The 17,804-nt window shown below is 60.5% G+C and overlaps 1 protein-coding gene across 3 annotated transcripts in view; it reads right to left on the bottom strand.

Annotated features, from left to right (window-relative positions):
• Nucleotides 1-460: 460 nt before the first annotated feature.
• The window catches only part of PLCG1 (phospholipase C gamma 1), a 35,271-nt gene continuing 17,927 nt past the window's right edge, over nt 461-17,804 (bottom strand). Inside the window, exons 3-34 of one of the 3 annotated variants that reach the window (XR_013442055.1) lie at nt 15,056-15,208; nt 14,847-14,940; nt 14,640-14,687; nt 12,313-12,397; nt 12,139-12,222; nt 11,872-11,906; nt 11,596-11,668; nt 11,395-11,496; nt 11,053-11,171; nt 10,882-10,967; nt 10,687-10,807; nt 10,078-10,246; nt 9,825-9,947; nt 9,642-9,743; nt 9,374-9,561; nt 8,910-9,110; nt 8,710-8,829; nt 8,440-8,620; nt 7,442-7,519; nt 6,688-6,791; nt 6,410-6,506; nt 6,142-6,211; nt 5,495-5,652; nt 4,088-4,184; nt 3,721-3,945; nt 3,492-3,640; nt 2,722-2,836; nt 2,448-2,609; nt 2,242-2,330; nt 1,966-2,150; nt 1,093-1,786; nt 461-604 (exon numbers count right to left, since the gene is read on the bottom strand). Coding sequence is in view for 2 of the 3 variants with exons in the window: in XM_036121368.2 (XP_035977261.1) it covers nt 1,744-1,786; nt 1,966-2,150; nt 2,242-2,330; nt 2,448-2,609; nt 2,722-2,836; nt 3,492-3,640; nt 3,721-3,945; nt 4,088-4,184; nt 5,495-5,652; nt 6,142-6,211; nt 6,410-6,506; nt 6,688-6,791; nt 7,442-7,519; nt 8,440-8,620; nt 8,710-8,829; nt 8,910-9,110; nt 9,374-9,561; nt 9,642-9,743; nt 9,825-9,947; nt 10,078-10,246; nt 10,687-10,807; nt 10,882-10,967; nt 11,053-11,171; nt 11,395-11,496; nt 11,596-11,668; nt 11,872-11,906; nt 12,139-12,222; nt 12,313-12,397; nt 14,640-14,687; nt 14,847-14,940; nt 15,056-15,208 (3,656 nt within the window). In the remaining variant the exon portion in view is untranslated. Of the gene's footprint in view, nt 1,787-1,965; nt 2,151-2,241; nt 2,331-2,447; nt 2,610-2,721; nt 2,837-3,491; nt 3,641-3,720; nt 3,946-4,087; nt 4,185-5,494; nt 5,653-6,141; nt 6,212-6,409; nt 6,507-6,687; nt 6,792-7,441; nt 7,520-8,439; nt 8,621-8,709; nt 8,830-8,909; nt 9,111-9,373; nt 9,562-9,641; nt 9,744-9,824; nt 9,948-10,077; nt 10,247-10,686; nt 10,808-10,881; nt 10,968-11,052; nt 11,172-11,394; nt 11,497-11,595; nt 11,669-11,871; nt 11,907-12,138; nt 12,223-12,312; nt 12,398-14,639; nt 14,688-14,846; nt 14,941-15,055; nt 15,209-17,804 lie in introns of all 3 variants that reach the window. The other 2 variants (XM_036121368.2, XM_036121369.2) reach the window with 2 other exon arrangements.

Genomic DNA, 17,804 nt, shown 5'->3' with positions numbered 1-17,804 from the left:
GCAACCACACATATAGATGTGTTTGCTGTGCACAAGACTGTGAGGTCATACTTGCAAAGACAACTTCGGAACTAGTTTAAATAAACCAATACATTTTCTCAGAAATTTGTATAATTTCCTTCGGTTTACAATCCATGATATGGAAAGTTTAATAGAACGTTAAATAATTTACCTTCTACCCTAAAAGTAAGCTACAGAAAACTGAATCACTATTAGGATCGAGTAATAACAAGGCTTTAACGGCTCAGTGGTTTTTCTTAAGAGTATATAAATATATAAATCTTGAAAAGGTAACACTGTTAGTTGAGCTGTAAAATCCATAAAAATAACAGTTCTGCCACAGTGCAGACAAGTTCGCTCAGTTTGCTCCCCCACCCCCACCAAGCAGCTTTCCGGTTAGAAGTGGAAGACCTAGAAAATCATACCCTACGTGAAATAATGAAGATAGTGAGAAACGGGGTGTGCAAAAAATAACCTTTAAAATTTCCATCTCCAACATCACAGATGCCCAGTAACAGGACTTTGAACTGGTTTAATGAACACTCAGGATCATCTCAGCATCCTCCTGCCGTGCTGTCTGCAGGCTCCGATCCCAGGTCTGCTGCTGCAACAGGGAGAGTGGTCTTCAGTCTGAACTCGGACGGGGCGGGGGGCTGGGGGGGGGGAAGGGGGTCCCCTGGCCGGCCTGCTGGAGGGCACCCTGAAGGAGGCATGTCCGTGTGTGCAGTTTCCTGAATGTACTGGGGAAAAGCCCTGCTCTGGGCCGCACCTGTCTCCGACCAAGGCCTCTAGTCTGCCGCTCCGGCCGTTAGACCTCCGGCCTGGCCGTGGCCTCTGCGTGAGCGTGAGGCGTGCCACGGCTGACCATGGGGCAGGAGGGGCGGTGCGGCTGGGCCAGCACGTCCGCAACTCCGGCGCCCCGGTGAGCAGGTCCTGACTCCAGGTTTGCATCCAGAGCACCCGCCTTGGGCTGCCCCCCCACTGCCCCCCCGGCTTCGGGCAGCAGGCAGGCGGCGCAGGGCGTCCGGGTCCTCCCCCTCCTCCCCCCAAGGTCCTGAGGTGCTGCCGGCCATCCTCCAGGTGGCCCCTCACCCGGGGACCCGCGGCAGCCCGGGCCGCCCGCCGCGGCTGCGTCTGACGCGATCCCAAGTATCTTGCGGGCTGGGTGGTGTTCCCGGCCGCGGGCAGCGTGCCCTTGTGCTGTGTCCTCTTCCTCGAGCCGGCGGAGCCCCTCTCCAGGCGGGTCCTGTGCTGCCCCGCCCTGGCTCCGCGGCCAGCGACCCTCACCCCTTCCCGGCTGGGGTTGTGAAGCTCCAGGATGATGTAAACTCGGGGCTGCTTCCCTGGCCCAGCGAGGCTGCTGCGGCTCTCTCGGCAAGGTCAGCGGTTCCTCCGAGCCGCCCGTGCAGCGGGCCGAGGCAGCCTCTGTCCCCAAGAGGCTACAGCCACGGTCCTGGCCCCACGGACGGAAGGCTCCACCCCCAGAAGGCAGGACCAGATGTGTGTGCTTAATTAATTCGAGTCACAGTACGGGTTTCGCCTTCACCCAGAGCTGGGGCATGGAGGCCCCAAACAGTACTACAACTCATCAGTGGCTTGGTTTGTCTAGCAGTCACTGCTGGAACCCAGCTCCAGGCCTCAGGGCCAGGACGGCCGCCACGGCAGGCCGCGTCCCAGGAACCCAGCTCGCGGCGCTCCACGAGGCACGCGGCGCCTGCTGCTCTCCACGGGGCTGGCGATCGGCTAGAGGCGGTTGTCTCCGTTGACGCGAGTCCGACGTGGGGCCCTGGACGGAAGGAGAGCGCGTCCCTACTGGCAGTGGGGCTCGCAGCCCAGTGGGACAGCCCAAGGCAAGGAAAGCCAGAAAAGGGTAAGTCCTCCCCAGGAGCAAGAGAAGGACGCAGAAGGGACCGCAAGCTCTCCTTCCCATCTCCCCGGTATGCCACCCACCCTCCATCCCCGCACCTCCGTTCCCGACTGTCAGACTGGTCTGCCAGATGCTCATGGGAGATACGGAAGTCCTCAAACGGCTGCTGGTAGCGGGCTTCGAAGGAACCTTCCCGGGCCCGGCCGTGAAAGAGCTGGCCCGAGGCATCGGAGCCCCGCTCCCGCAGAGACATACCGAAGGGACTGAGGTCCCCGTTCTCCTGCTTCAACAAGGGCAGGGCACGTGGGGTCAGTGCCTCCCCCGGGGCCTTGTGAGGCTGCAGCCCGCCGGCCCCCCGCCCGCGCTGCGGTTACCTTGGCAGGGAAAACATCGATCTTGACAAGCAGGGAGGCCAGCTCCAGGTCCTCGCTGTAGTTGTTCTTCAAAGGCACGGCTCTGTATCCTAGGAGGAGGAAGGCCGGGCCCTCAGCCTGGGAGGGAGCCGAGCAGGGGGCCCGCCCCCCGTGGCCCCCACACCCCTAGAGAGGCCCCAGGCGCTGTCTCTACGAAGGCTCCTCACCTGTCTTCAGGCCTTTCACTGGGAAGGTAGCCTGAGCCAGGAAGTTCTGGTCACTGAACATGTCTTCCTCATACACCACAAAGCGCAGAAAGGCGAATTCCGGGTTGCTGATCTGGAAGTGGAAGGGCTTGGCAGGCCACACAGGGTTCAGTCCATTGTCCACTGCGAAAGTCAGGGCAAAAGGCCTCAGGCCACCGCCTCGAGAGGACAAGAGTCGCTGGTGTGGAGTGTGGAGGGGCCTTCGGGGCACGGCGAGTGGGGAGGGCAGACCTACCCACGAACTCTGTCTTCTGCTTGACGCTGTCATACTCTGCTCCGGCCACCTCAATCTCCACAAAAGGACACACGATGCCTCGGCCGTTCTTTGGCAGGTGCCGGGCCCCCAGCACCTGGAAGGCAGGCCAAGATGGGCCGGGGACGGTCCCTTCGGTGCCTTCCCAGGCCTCACTATGCAGTGTAGGCAGTGCGCCCTCTGCTGGGCCCCAAGGAGGCGGCCCACTAAATGGCTCCCCGCATCAGGGCCCTGGGAGCGGTGGCGCTGGAAATCTCTGCTTTAGCCGCCACTTTCACGGGAGTTTTTGCATCTACCTCATTAAATCCATGTCTGTTCTAACATGGACATCTTTTACGTGACATCCCCCCAAGGAAAGAAGAGAGAACTCTCCTCTCGGGGGAGAAGCACGTGCTCACCCTATGCTCTCCTCAGCACCCCCCGGCCCGAAGCCCACAGCACGGGCTGCCCCCCCCCGCCCCTAGTGGCTCAGGGCCGGTTCTCAAACAGAGCTGGGGGGCAGCTGAGCTCTCAGTGGACAGCCTGACTCCAGTGATTTAGCAACCGAGCGGGCCTTTACCACTCTGGGCCCGGCCCCACAATGCAGGCCAGCAGCTGCCTTCCTGCCTGAGGACGGTCACGCCTTCCTCCAGCTCAGAAACAGTGCAGTGCGCCCCCACCCGTCACACGGACACCCTATCCTTCACTCTGGAAAGGGGCCCCGGCAGAGCAACCCCCACCCACCCTGAAGCCCATAGGTGAGCACCACGCACCTCAATGCAGATGGCACACGGCTCCAGACCTCGGAGGCTGCTCTTGTCAAAGGGATCAAAGGCCTCGTCCCGCATGGTGCTCGGCTGCAGCACGTAGCCGCAGTGGCCGCCGGCCATGAAGAGGGCCTGGTTCATCTGCATAGGCTTGTCTGGAAGAGCCGAGCTCCGGTGGACTCCAGCCCCACAGCCCAGCAGAGCCCCCTCCCCGCCCCACAGGGCAGCTCCTCACCTGGGGTCTGGAAGTTGAGGGCCACGAGCTGACTGCCGCAGATCCACATGGGCAAGGGGTCGTAGTTGGAGGAGTCCAGCCGCTGGCCCTTGGGGTAGATGCGGGAGAGCTGCAGCCGGTTGTACTGGAGGAACTTCTTGCCTTTGGCCTTGTTCACATATTTCTCCGCCTTCGTCTCCGGAAAGGACGACATGTCCCGGTAGCAGGCACGTTCCGTGCCAATCTCTGGGCCAAACGGAGAATGCTTACAGAGCCGGCCCACCCAGGCGGCTCCCCCAACCCCCATATAAAGGGACAAAATGCTCCTCCGTCTTCCACCTGCCCAGGAGGGCACCCAAACCCACCCCGCCAGGGCCTCGGCCCTTACTCTCTTCATCGAAGGGAACGGGCCGACAGTAGACAACCAGCTCGGAGAGCTCCAGGGCGATCTTCTTCCTGCGCTCCATCATCTTCCCCTCCGTGAGCTGGTGACACACACACAGCCTTAGCCCCAGGGTGGAGCCCCCGCCCCACAGAAGGGCGCACCCACACCGCAGGGGCTCTCCGAGCCCTTCCCTGTTCCCCTGCATCTTCCAGACCCCACTGGACAGTAAACAAGGGCCCTTCTGTCCTCAACCCCACCCCAGAATCGTCCCTCCTCTTCTCTGCCCTGAAGGGCACACTTGCCCTCCAAGACTCTCAGAGGGTGGGATCCTCACCACCACCCAAGTCTCAATGACAGCTCAGGGTCCTGGGGCTGGCTGCGCTCTCCAGTGATGCTTTGTGACCATCGGGTACGCCGCCTCCCTTAGGCAAAAAGGCAGCCTCCTCTGACTTCAGTAGGGACGCAGGCCTCTGGCTCAGTCTCTGGTGCCCCAGGGACTCTACCCCACCTCCCAGGCCTAAGAACCTCATCACCTCAGCTCCCCCCACCCCAGTGCAGCCACCTACCCACCACGGCCACTCGCAAGTGCGCCCCATCCTGTCCTCATCCCCCCAGAGGCCCGCTTTCTTCCATCAGGGGCTCCTACACTCATATTCTCACTCCCTCTTTCAGCCCAGACCCCAGAATCCATCCCCTCAACCAGCGGGTCTGCCAGTAAAATCCTCAGCACCTTCCATTCTCTGTGGGACTCGTGACTGCCCGTTCTCCAAAGCAGCCAGACCTGTAGCCTTCAAGCCTTCTAGCCCACGCCAACCACGGAGGGAACGGCCATCCCACAGAATTCCCTTAACCCTTACAAATACTTTCCGCTGCCCCAGGCTCAAGTGGAAGAGGCCTCCCTCCTCCCCCCCGGCTCCTCCAGCAGTCAGCATGAAAGCCTGCCGGGGCTCCGGCCCCGTGGAGGTGCTCTGCCTTTGCCACGCCACACTCCCCGAAGCCCACTGCCACCCAACCCCGGCCACCACCCTGCCATGGTTCCTGGTAGTGGCACTAGGGCTGTTTGCTGCTGCCAAAGCCAGTGGGCACTTTCAGGTTCTTATCGTGCCTGTTGGTACCTCCACAGCCCTCAGCACAGACCCCATCCCCGCCCCGGGCTGCTTCTAGCTTCTCTGGCCTGCCCTTCCCGGCTCCTCCTGTCACCCACACCTTCAAAGCGAAGCCCTCCTCCCGCTCCACACCACCAGTCCCTCCTGCTTCCAGCCCAGGACTTCTCTGGCCTCTGCGCTTGTGTTTCCAAGTGCCCGCCAGGCAGACCCACGGGGCTGGCTCCTGGCCTGGGGGGGCCTGGTGCCACACGCCTCGCCCCCAACAGGCTCACAGGCTGCCCCTGTGCCACCCCGCTTCCCTTACCCTGGCGTCTGCCGTCTGGGCCACCTCTCGGATCTTCTTCACCCAGTCCTGCAGCTCCTCCTGGGAGTCAGCAGCGACGTCCAGGGACCAGTGTGCCACCGAAGCCATGCTGATGGAGAAGACGAAGAGCCGGCTGTTCTTGCCCTCGGGACGGATGGCTGCAAGTGAGAGAGGACAGAGCTGGCAAGTCGTTTCTGCATCCCCCACACCACAGCCCAGGCACTGGCTCGGTGTCCCCTCACCACCTGTCCTCCCCACACATCATTGGGGGACAGGGCTGCTCAGCCTGGCCCATGTGACAGCAGAGGACGCGAGGGCTGCCGGGAAAAGGTGGGCCGGGGCTCCAAACCGGTCTGTCTCCCCTGGGTCCCCTGCCCCCGCCCCACCCCGGGACCCCGCCTATGAGGACTGCGGAGGTCAGCGAGCCATCCGCGTCTCCCACAGTGCCTGGCTCCAGGTGAGCAGGCAGGGCTCAAAGCTGGAGGTGAACAAGGAGCCCAGGGCGTCAAGGGGGGGGGATCCAAGCACTGGGAGAGCTCGGGGGGGGGGGGGCAGCTTCTGGCTTCTTCCCTCGGCACGTGCCGTGAGCCACCAAGGACAGCCTGACCCTAAGCAACGGTGGGCTGGAAAACGGGATGGGGGCTCACCGATCTGACAAGCCGGCACATCCAAGACCCCCCGGAGCAAGTCCCCCAGGGGGCTGTTCTCGTCCAGGTGCTGTGGAAGGCAAAGCCCAAGGGCTCGTCAGCACGGCCGCTGTACACACGCGTGGGGGGGAGGTCTGTGTGCACGCGACAGACACCCCGCACGAGCGCACACACGACAACACACAGGGGTGTGTGTGGACCGCAGGGGCCGGAGGCTGTGCGTCACTGTGTGTGATGGCGTGTCCCACCGCTGTGGCTCTGCGCTCACCTCCCTCTCAGGCTCCAGGGCTGCAGGGCTGACCATCTCCTCCACGTAGTTGGACGGGAACCACAGCTGCTTCTTCCCCCCATAGTCCCCCCGCCACCTGTGGAAGCCACATGGTGCTTACCCCGGCAACCACCCCAAACTCCCACAAGGAGGGGAGCCCTCGTCAAGGCCCCACACGGAAGCCAGGCTGCGGCCAGCACCGCCGGTGCCCGTGCGGGGCCCCCACCTCCTGGCCTGCCACCCCCGCCACGGGCTCTGGCTCTGGGGACCAGGCTTACCAGCCGCCGTCTTGCTTCTCCACATTCTGGATGATGGCGCTCTTCGTGAACGTCAGCTCGTCCTCCCTCTGCGCCTTGTAGTCAAAGAGGGCTTTGACCGCACACTGCAAGGGGGAGAGCGCCGGTTAGAGTCGGCAGTCCCTCCTCACCTCTCCTGACCCGCGGCAACCCGCCCAGCTCCAGTCCTCACCACGGGCCCTACAGGAAACTCCAGGACAGATGCGACTGAGGACAGACCCAGGGCCTCTGCCATGGAGACTCCTGGAGCCCAGGCCTACAAGGCCCCCCCAGCCTGGGAGAAAAGAACCTTCTTCCCAGGCTCCCTGGCTGCTGAGGGAGAGGGCACAACTCCTTTACCCCCTAGAGAAAGAGGCAAAAAGAGGAAGATCCTCTCTGACAGATCTTCACAAGGTAAGGGACTCAGTAGCAAAAGTACAAAGTTTTCTGGCCAGTGTGGCCTGCCCCTGCCCTGCTGCCACCCAGGGAGGAAACGGGGAGTTACCCTGGGGAGCAATCTGGAAGGGTCAGTGCGGACCCCCCAGGGGCAAGGTCTGGGAGGGGGTCGGCCCAGGGAGAGCTGTGGTCATACACAAACCACACATCTCTCACAACCTCTCAGGCCTCGGAAAACCACAAGCACCACTTCTCCACAACGACCACAGATGGGCCCCTGAGCAGAGCAATGTAAGCCCTGAGCAGCTGGGGACCCCCCCACCCCCCACCGCTTCCTGTGCCCAGAGGCCTGACGCTGTACCTTGAAAGTAGGCATAGGATTTGCCTCCACGTAGAAGCCAGGGTTGCGTCCCTCGTACAGGGCTCCATAGTCAGGCTCCTGGAAACAGGACCGAACGGGATACATTAACACCCAGACGACAGTGGCTACCGGCTTCCCTGGGCCCCTCGATCAGTGTGGCAGGCCCACATGTCCTGCCTCACCAGGCCATATCCGCCCCTTCCCGGACATCGGGTCCACCAGCATCTCAGACCTCAGTGGGCACGGCCTGGCCCTCCCCTCTCTCCACATTCTTACCCTGGACACCCACCCCATGATTTTGAAAGTTCTCTGTTCCTGAAGGCCCACACTGCTGCTGAGCTGTCTGCAGTGGAGTCCCGCAGGGGCCATGCACTCAACTTTCTAGCCCAGTGGCTCCCTCCCTCCCCCTGGGCGCCCCTGCCCCACACACGCCAATCCACCAGCCCAGCCCCGGGCCCCAGCGTGTGAGGTCCTTTCCCTGGACACCCGTGCCCGCTGATGACAAGTCTCAAGTGGACCTCCCGTCCTAGATGCCTTCCTTTTGTCCAAGGCCACGGTTCCAGTCCCGAGCCCTTTCCACAGGCTTCTAACTTTGTCTTACCCCTGTGCCTCCTCCACCACAGCCACACTTCTGTAGCCAACTCTCTTCTCTGCCCCGGCGACAGTCTAGTCCACGCCCAGCCAGGTAAGCCTCTGGCCTTGGGCCTACCGCTCCCTGTGTGAGCTCCAGGACCTCCTCACCCCTCAGCCCAGCTCACAGCCCCTAACCTCTTCACCTAACGCATGCCCATCCTTACAGACACACCCTCGTAGATGACATTCCCTCCAGGACACTGTCCTGGCTCCTACGCCATGGCCCCCAGCTGGGCAGTGACCCGTCCAGGAGCTCCTACAATATCCCTGGCTTCTGTGTCTCACACAGACAGATTGTCCCACGACTGCCTAGCAGCTAGCCCAGGGTCACTGCCTGCCACGCCCCTCAACCACTGGGCCCTCACAGCGGTGCCAATCTTCTCCAGCGCCTCCTCGTTGATGGGATAGCGCAGCTTCATTTTGCGGTACAGCGGATGCTTCTCATAGTAGCTGATGAGGTCCACGAGGCTGTCAAACTCCGAGTTGCCCAGCATCACCGTCTGGCCCTCCTGCTGGACACGGCAATGCTTGATCTTGCCCTCGGCCCTTAACAGAAGAGTCACACGGGGTCAGGGCAGCCCAGACCCAGCAGTAGCCCCACACCACCTAGAGCACCCCGAGGCCACACCCCTCACCGGAAGGAGATGGCGTAGGAGTTGGGCTCATTCCGTTTTCTCACCAGGAAGGCCCCGTCCCGGGGGACACGCATCAGCATGTGCTCGGCCTGAGCTCTGGTCAGGCTAGCGTGGTACCACCTGAGGACAGACCGGAGTCAAGCCCTGGCCTTCCCCACTCAGGGCACGCCCCCCCGCCCGGCCCCTGGCCCCTCCCTCACTCTTTGCTCTCGTGGGCATTGGTCTGCGGGACAGGCTCTGAGAGGCGCATCTCAAATTCGTTGCAGCGCAGGGGCACCTGCTGGTAGTGCGTGATGAGGTCATAGAGCGAGTCAAAGACCAAGTTGTCTGTCAAGAAGAACTTAGGGGCCCCAGCGTCCTGCCGGGAGTGGATCCGGCAGTGCTGGACTTTCCCGTTCCTCCTGCGGGCAGATGGGGAGGCGGTGAGAAGCAGGCGTGGCCCAGAACGCTGCTCTCCAGCCCAAGTGAGGCGCCTGAGGAGCTCGGGTGCCGGGCAGACCGCAGGAGGGCTTCAAAGCACCCAGAAAGGTACGCGTGTGTGCGTGCGTGTGAGAAGGTCGTGCTCTGTGTGAGAGCCTGTAACTGAGACAACTACAGACTGTGGTGGTCTCGGGGCGGCGGGGGGCACGTCAGGACTGCAGCACATGCACTGGGAGCGGGTTACCAGAAAGAGAGCGTGTAGTCGCCCACGAAGGTCTCGCTCTCCCGCACGAGGAAGGAGCCGTCAGGGGCCCCGGTCTCGATGCAATACTCGGTGAGCAGGCGCTCGGCGATGTGCCGTCCATCCCGTCCCGCCCCGAGCTTCCCATGGAACCACTTCTCACTGGAGTGCAGCTCCGTGCTGCCACTGGCCTGTGGGGGGAAAGGCAACAGCAAAAACGCTCGGTGACTCTGACCCCAGCCCGACCCCCAGCCCTGGGTGGGCCCCTCACCTCCTTGGGCTCCTCCTCATCCTCATTGCCCTGGTCACTGCTGGTCTCTTCAGAGTAGTAGATCTTGCTGCTGGTCAGAACGAAGTAGTGGGGGTACCACTCCTGGGAGAGACCGAAGTGGGGCCCATGAATGGAGGCCTCCTCCCACCGGGCCCCCCATGCTCAGCCTGGCCCGGCCCTCACGTGGTTCACGGGGTCTTCTAGGTAGAGGATGCCATTCTTGATGGAGTTGCTGATATCATTCTCAGAGTACATCACTGATGTAGGCACCTCTTCGTAGGCACTGCCCTCTGCCAGCTTCTTGTGCTAGGGGAGCAGGCAGGACATGGCAGTGCCAGTCCAGTCCCAGAGCCCCCACCTCCTCACCCAGGAGGACCACCAGCTAGAGCCATGGCCTGGGAGAGGTGCTGGGAAGTGTGGAGCCCCGCACTGTTACCTTGATGAGGATCTTCCTCTTGAGCTGGTTGGGTGAGGGGAGCCCGTCCGCGGCGATGTCCACGGGCTTGGTAAGGAGTGTGTCCCCAAGCACCTTCTTGAAGTACTGTGCCATGTTTCTCTGCTGGGCAATGCTGCAGTGGTCCTCGATGGACAGGATGACCGGGTACCTGCAGGGTAAGGGACAAGTGCAGTGACAGAGACCTAACAATTCTGAGGGGTCAACACTCACTCAGTCCAAACAGGCCCTCAGAAAAGGTGTTAGGAACCAAGGGCCTCAGGGCCCTGTCTAGAGGGGAGCTAGCCAGAGAAGATGCTAGCCCTGGCTGCTGAAAGGAAGTATTTTTTGAGGATGGGTAGAGCTTTAGTTTGTTCCACAGGCTAGCGAAGAACCCATGAAGAGGGGGACCAAGGGTGCAGGAAACAGGGAGGAGCTTAGGAAGAATGGCTCAAGCAAGCAGCAAGAAAGGAGGGGAGGCCAAGAAGGACAAAGATAAAAAAACAGGGGGAGTGGGGACGGGACATTGGAGGGGACCCTCTGTCACAGGAGAGAGCTGGAACCAAGCTGACCCTTGCCCTCCTCCTCCCCTCCGCCCCCCCCCCGACTCACTCTGAGGCCACGAAGGCATGCTCCTTGATGGTGTGCAGAACGTCTGAGAACTTGATCTTGGTGGTAAGGGTGTGTCCATGGTAAATGACTGGCATCCCATCTGGACCATCCCAGCAGTCCACTGGGGAGGAACATGACCACAGTCAAGAGGGTGGGCCCCCCCAACCTACTCCCCCAGCCCCAGCCCCCACGCACACTCAATGCAGCGACAGCCCATTCGCAGGCAGCGAGCGTAGGCTTCTAGGGAGGACTCGCTGGAGAACTGGTCCCCGGTCAGGTACCTGGACAGGGAAGGAGAGGCAGGGGTGGTTGGGTGACTGCCTCCCTCCTAAGGGTGGGCCAGGTGGCGCTGAGGGAGCCACTCACGTGTTGTGGGAGGAAGAGATCCAGTAGTGGGAGAGAGGGTTGTTCATGGTGTCTGGGCACACTGCATCCAGCTGCGAGTTCCACACACTGTTCTCTTTGGAGAACAGAAAGGTAACAAACTGTCCAGGAACAGGAAGGAAAGGACAGAGTGAGCCACTACCCCAGCCCATTGGCATGGCTGTGGTGGGAAGGAAGGACGCTCAGTGTCTATCACGGTGGGCAAGGTGGACAGTGGGGAGGAACAAGGTGGCAGCCCTAAGGAGAATCTGGCTCCTGGGATCCAGGTGGGGTTCTGGTCAGCACCCCTCATTCTGATGGAGGAGTGTGAAAGGTAGGCCTTACCTCGTCCAGGAAGAAGTATGGTTCTTCAATTTCTCGCAAGGGGTCTTGAAGGAAGCTGAGCATGAACTCCTGCACCTGAAGCCGGTCAACAGCCCACAGCTCCTGGTGGGGGTGGGTTGGGGAGGTGCACATGAGAGGCCGCCAGTGATGAGCCCAGCCCCCCTCAGCCAGGCACCCTGGCCCAGTCCAACCCAGCCGTACCCCCTGGTACTCGAGGAGAAACTGCTGGAACTCAGGAAGGGACACACGACAGAGCTCCGGCCGCTCCCCTGCCCTGTGGGAAAGAAGGGGAGCACCTGGCAGCCGGGTGGCTGGTACAGCCCACAGACAACGAGGGGCCCCCTGGAAGGCAGAGCCCAGCTCCCAGCCAGCACAGTTGCCCAAAAGGGTCCAGCATGGCTCACTCCCTCCCACGGCCTCCCCACCTGTACCAGGAGTCACCAGGGGAGAACCCCACCGCCCCACTTCAAACCAAACCTCAGGGCACTGGCTTCCAAGAAGGGGAGGTCCATCTGCAGGAGACAGAAGCTGGTCAGAGCGAGAGCCCCTGGGAGGCCACATGGGAAAAGGGCTTTCAGGAAGAAAGGCTGGGGCAACAGAGAGGGGCAGGCCTCCAGAGGAGAAAAGCTGGAGAAATGGCACCCGAAGGCCCTCGAGCAGGGCAGCGGGGCTGAGGCGAGCAGGGCCGGGGCTGGGGTGGGAGAGCAGGGGCAGGGGCCGTGGGAGGGCAGGCGGCTCAGGCACCGTCTTCTGGGCGCTGTACATGAGGCTGCGATACAGCTGAGCAAACTGCCCGTAGGTGACGTCACCGCTGCGCTGCTCCAGGTCCTACACGGCACAGGGCGGGGCTCGTCAGGTCCGCGGCCAGCGGCCCCCGGGCTGCGCCCACTGCCTGCAGGTGGCCCAGGACGTGCTTACCGTCAGACGCTCTCGGAGGAAGCGCATGTTGGGGACCCGGTAGTTGACCTGGGACAGCATGTTCTTCAGGTCCTTGGCTGATATACTGAGGAAACAGGGACATCCCCAGTGGCCTCACCCAACCTCTCATGACCTCTGACTTTGGGCTGAGTCCACCTGGGCTGGACAGGTAAACACTACCCTGGCGCCCAGAGTCCTGAGGTGAGGCTAAATGAGAACCCTTGGGGTGACCAAGGGAAGTCCCCTCCTTTCTCTAGGGCTCAGTTTCCTCATCTAAGCAAAGACAAAGGCCATGATTCCAGTGAGAAAGGAGTGAACAGGCTCAGTGAAGTGGGTCAGGCGTGGGGGAGGGGAGCCAAGCTATAGGTCTCCACACTCGAGCCGGTACCTGTCTGGCCCCCTAGCAACCCCATGGGCCGCCGGCTCACCCAGACACAGGAGGCACCCTCCCCCTGCTGAGCCTCCAGGCCTCACACAGCTCACTCACATACTCCCCGGGGGGAGTTCGGCAGGGATTCCTGACCAGTGACCCTGGAATGCTGGGAGTGTGTGTCTCAGCACCCGGCACAGGGTGGGGGGTGAGGGGGTGGCCGGAGGGGGTCCTGCTCAGCAAAATACCACTGCTGGTGACTGGACACTCTCCTGGGGTCTGACAGGGAAGTGTCCCTGCCCTCCAGGGGTGCCCTGCCCAGGATGTGGGACTAGGGGACACTGCTGAGCCTGGCAAAAGACGGAAAAGATGGGGGAAAGGGAGGCCTTCTCTCCTGGAGGCTGGTGTCAGGCAGGGGAGGGTGGGCAGTCCTCCTCCTCCTTCCTAAGAGCCTGGCAGGCAGCACCAAAACTCCCTTGCAGGATTCAGTCCTGTACTGGGTGGTCCTGGCTGCTACTGGCGCGTGCCAGCTCATCTGACCCCCAGGCGCCCAGGAGGAAGGTGGGCAGGGTCCTTGCTTTGCAGGCTGGGAAACTTGCTGCATCAACAAACTCTCTCCTGACTCTCTGCATCAGCATTACGAGCAAGCTATTATCCGTCCCACCAAAACACCTGTCTTGACCCTGCTGACCTCTCCAGCGACCGCTCCCTTCTCTGCGCTCCCTCACAGCAGCACCTTGAAGGAGCCATCCATGCTCCCTTTCCTTCCCTGAACCCCCTTCCCCACTCCTCGAGGTCACCAACAACCTCTGTGCTGTCAAGTCCAAGGGGCACCTGTCTTCAACGCACTTGATGAGGCCTGGCACAGCTGACCACTCCCTCCTCCCCGAGCTTCCAAAACTCCACCCTCCAGGTTTTTCTCTTACCTCACAAGCTGCTACTTCCCCTGGCTAGCTCCTCCTCACCTCCCTGATACCCCCCCAATGTCCAAGTAGCCCGGGGTCAGCCGCCGGCCCTCTTCCCTTTTCTCACTACACTTATCAGGTGATCTCCAGCCTCATGGCTTACGGAAGAACATCTCTATGCTCCCGAGCTAATATCTCCTACCCCAACTTCTCTCCCTTAAACTCATTCTATCCACCTGCCAATGCAATGTCTCCACCTGGACGTCTAAGGGCATCATAAAACTGAACATGGCCTAAATGTACCCCTAAACTCTCCCAAATGTGCTTTTTCCATGGCCTTCCCCATCTTAGTCAATGCCCGAAATGAGGGCAGCCTGGTTTCCTCGCTCGCCCTTAGTCCAGATGCTTCAGCCAAAAAGCTTACTGTCACCCTGGACTCCTCTCTTTCTCTTGCACACCAAAATCAATGTTAGGAAATTCCACTGGACTCTCACCTTCAAGATACAGTAGAGTCCAAATCCGACCACTTGCTACCACCCTGCACCCTGAGCCAAACCCTCTCATCTTCCACCCAGAATGCTGAAGCAGCTCCCTGCCCAAGCTCGCTGGCTCCGCCCCGCCCTGGACTCTCCAGCAGGAGCCGGCGGTCCTGCGCAACTGAAGTCGGGTCACGGGATACTTCCTTTCAAAACCCTCCGTGGTTTTCTAGCTCTTTCACGGCAACAGTCAGAAGGCCTCACCATGAACTGATCTTTGTCCCCCATCTCTCCCTGGCCCCTCTGGCTGTCACACGGTGGGCCTCAAAGCTGTGCGCTTCCAGGCACCCCCTCACACACTAGGCCACCCTTACCCTCTCTGCAGGACACCCAGAGCCAGTCTGCACCAAGGCCCTCAGAGGGCTTTCTGCAGGAAGTTCCACTTGCCTGGCCCCCAGCCCTACTAGAGGCAGGCCCCCTGGGTCCTCTGGTTCTCCAGGCAGCTGCTCGGGGCATGGCTACTGTTCTGGCTGCCCCAACCCACCGGCTGGGCTAGAGCCACAGCCCAATACCTACCGATCCTCACGATTCCGATCCACTGAGTAGAACTGCTTCCGCAGCCACCTGGAGGGAGAGAAGCCTGAAGTGAGAACCACTTCTCCAGCTGGATGAGGTCCGGGGAGGTCAGGAGGCAGTGCCTGGGCACACAAAGGCCTGTGTCCTTGCCAGTGCTCCCTAGAATCTACTGCCCCTAACTCTAACCATGTCGGGGGTGGTTCTTACCTCTCAATCTGCAGAGGTGTGGCTGCCTGCAATGTGTCCTCCATCAGCCATGTTAAACCCTTGATCCACATGTTCACTTCATCCTCAGATGTAGCTGTGATCAAGGGGTAAAGAGCTGAGCTGAGGACACACACCTCCTGCTGAGCCAGGAGCCAGTGGATATTTGCCCCCAGACTACCCCCTACCCCCTCCAGCCCCGTGACTCCCACCTTGCAGGCTCAGGGTCTTCAGGCGGAATTCCATCCCATACAGGATGACAAAGCAGTGTGACTGGTCTGGTCGGAAAGCAGGGTCTTCTTGGTAGCGATCAAAATCCCGTGAGGTCTTCCCAGGGCGGATCTCCTTGATTTCGCGAATGTCAACTAGGAAGGTAAAGAGGCCAAGGTCAGGCTGGGGTCTCGGAGTCAGTGCCGAAATGAGGGCAGCCTGGTTTCCTCGCTCGCCCTTAGGGAGGGACCACAAAGAGAGACACCTCATCAAGGGGCAGAGCCAAGAGTACTGAGTCCTACTAGGTGATAAAAGAGAGCTACGCTGAGTCTGAGGACAGACCTCTGCTAGAAGCTGAGCTGTCTGGGGGAGCAGGGAGCCCCATCCTGTGTACATTCCCTTGCTGAGAATGTGGGCAGGTCACTATGACCTGGAAAAAAGCTAGATGGACTCTAGAGAGAGAACTGGGGAGGGCTGAAGGCTGTTTCATGAGGACCATTTCCTGACACAAAGTACACAAACCAAATTGTAAAGTCCCAGGGTAGGGTGAGGCAGACCCAAGTAGGTCTCAGAATCCACTGGAGGAATGAGGGGTCAGGCCCGGAGAACTGACGCACCCCTGAATGGCCCACCACCCCAAAGACATCCCCAAGCAAGTCTCAGCAAGAGGCCTGGTCTCCCAAGGCAGCGGCTATCCAAAGGGATGTCTCCCCACTCTGGCTGTCAAAGGGCCTGCATGTGCTCCCCTGGCCTCACAGAGCACAGACTGGGGAAGCACACAGCACTGAATGGCAGACGACCTGCCCCGGCCACTAACAAGGGAGATGACACTCAGTGACTCATTTAACTTCTCCTAGTCTCAGTTTTACCAAATACAAAGTCAAGGGCTTGACTGAATTTCTCTAGAAGGCAGGGTGGTAGAAAAAACATGCCTGGACTCTGGGACCAGACTGCCTGGACTAGAATCCCAGCTCTACCTCCCATCAGCTGTGTGACCTCAGCATAGTGACAACTGCTCTGGTCTCACTCCTTCATCTGTTAACGCAGGTAACCAATAACGGTGAGGGTGCTGGGAAGACCGAAAGGTCTAAAAGCCAGAAGTGCCCAGCCCTGTGTATGGCACACGGGAGCTCATTCAGTGCAGGCTCCCTCCCTCTGCTCCCTCACCAAAGTATGCTAGCGGCACAGGTTCTGACCCCAGGCCAGGAGAGGGCCCCAGCCCCACGCAGCACAGGGAAGGCCTACCCCAGCCACACACCCACAGGACCCCCCAGTGCTGGCTGGGATCCTGGACAGGGGCAGACTTTCCAAGTCAGATAAAGAGACAGATTTAGGGAGGAGCTGTTCAAACAGAAGAAGCCAGGCTGAGCGACTAGAGAGGACTCTCCCTGAGCCCCTTGTAATGCTCTCAACCCAGACGGACCCGGGAGATCTGGAGCCAGGAGCAATGCCAGCACACTGCCCGGCTAGCGTCCATCCCAGAGCCTTCCCAGTCCAAACTGTACACCATCCTGGCCAGAATGTCCCAAAGGGCCCAAATCCCCAGGCTCTCTTCCTACCCCTTCCAGCCACAGCTGTGCCCCATCTGTCCCACCTCAAACAGAGGCACTGCCTAGCCCCAACCCCAGCTCCCCGCCACAGCATTACTGGTTCTAACTGGAGCCCGCTCTCCCTGCTCCCTTGCCTTCATCACACCCTCAGGATTGGTCCTCCCACCAAAAAAGCCCTGCCTTCCCTGCCAGCAGCCCTGCCCCCACCCATCCTCTTTACCAATGAGCTACCCTTCTTAAGTTTTCAGAATCCTTGTAACACTGTTCTGATCCCTCCTGTGGTTGCTCACTAAGGAGAACATGCTCCTTCTAGGGTGTTCAAGGCCCTTCCTGGTGTGGCTCAGTGATCTACATTCCCAGCTTCTTCCCTCCCATCTTCTCTGGTCCGTCTAAACTAAGCTGGGCCAAGGGCAAGAACAGCCAGTGCTTCCTGTTCCCCCATTTCATCCCGGTCCCTAGGGTGGACTATCTCCCAGGCTCCATTCTCTCCCACCAAAGACCCAACTCAGAAGCGCCCTCTTGCAGTAATCATGCCCTTGACTCCTCATGACACTACGTGTGTGAACATTAGTCATCTCCCCCCAGACAGGGCCCATGCAGTACTGGCTGAAGGACTGGATGAGCAAATGAAAAGAGCAGGCACACAGGTGGGGGGAGGGGCCGCAAAATGGGAGTGGAGTTGTAAAAATAAGTTACACTCAGGTAGAAACAGGGAGGGTGGGGGGAACTGAGTCACAAAAACCTAGCCTGAGAAGACAGTTTCCAAGGATAGAAGGAGGAGCTGAACAGGGGAAATGCCCAGATCAGAACCTGCAGAATAACCACAAACCTTGCCCTTTGAAACAGAAACCAGTACGCTCTTCCGGTGCAGAGCTGCTGTCACCCCCTCCCACACCTCTCACACAGGCACACAACCTCACCAACACAAATGCATCTAGGCCAGGGTCTGCGTGCTCCACAGCCTGGGCCCTTCCTCTCAGCTGCCCGCCCGTCATTAGAAGTAGCCCGTGCCGTGGCCACTGCTTGGCAGGCAGCTAGAGGGTCAGTTCAAAGCCTGAGGCCGGACAGGTGCAGCCCCGCGCATGCCCTAGAGCACGCACCGCGCCCCCGCACCCCCCCCCCCCCGGAAGGCCCCAGGAGAGCCTCTGGCCTGCCCTGTGCCGCTGGGCACATTTCCCATGGAGATCAGGCTGGAGGCTGA

The sequence above is a fragment of the Halichoerus grypus genome, chromosome 10, assembly GCF_964656455.1.
Source record: "Halichoerus grypus chromosome 10, mHalGry1.hap1.1, whole genome shotgun sequence".
NCBI classification, from domain to species: Eukaryota; Metazoa; Chordata; class Mammalia; order Carnivora; family Phocidae; genus Halichoerus; species Halichoerus grypus.
Note: the sequence above shows the minus strand (reverse complement) of the source record. Positions and strands in the feature narration are given on the sequence as shown.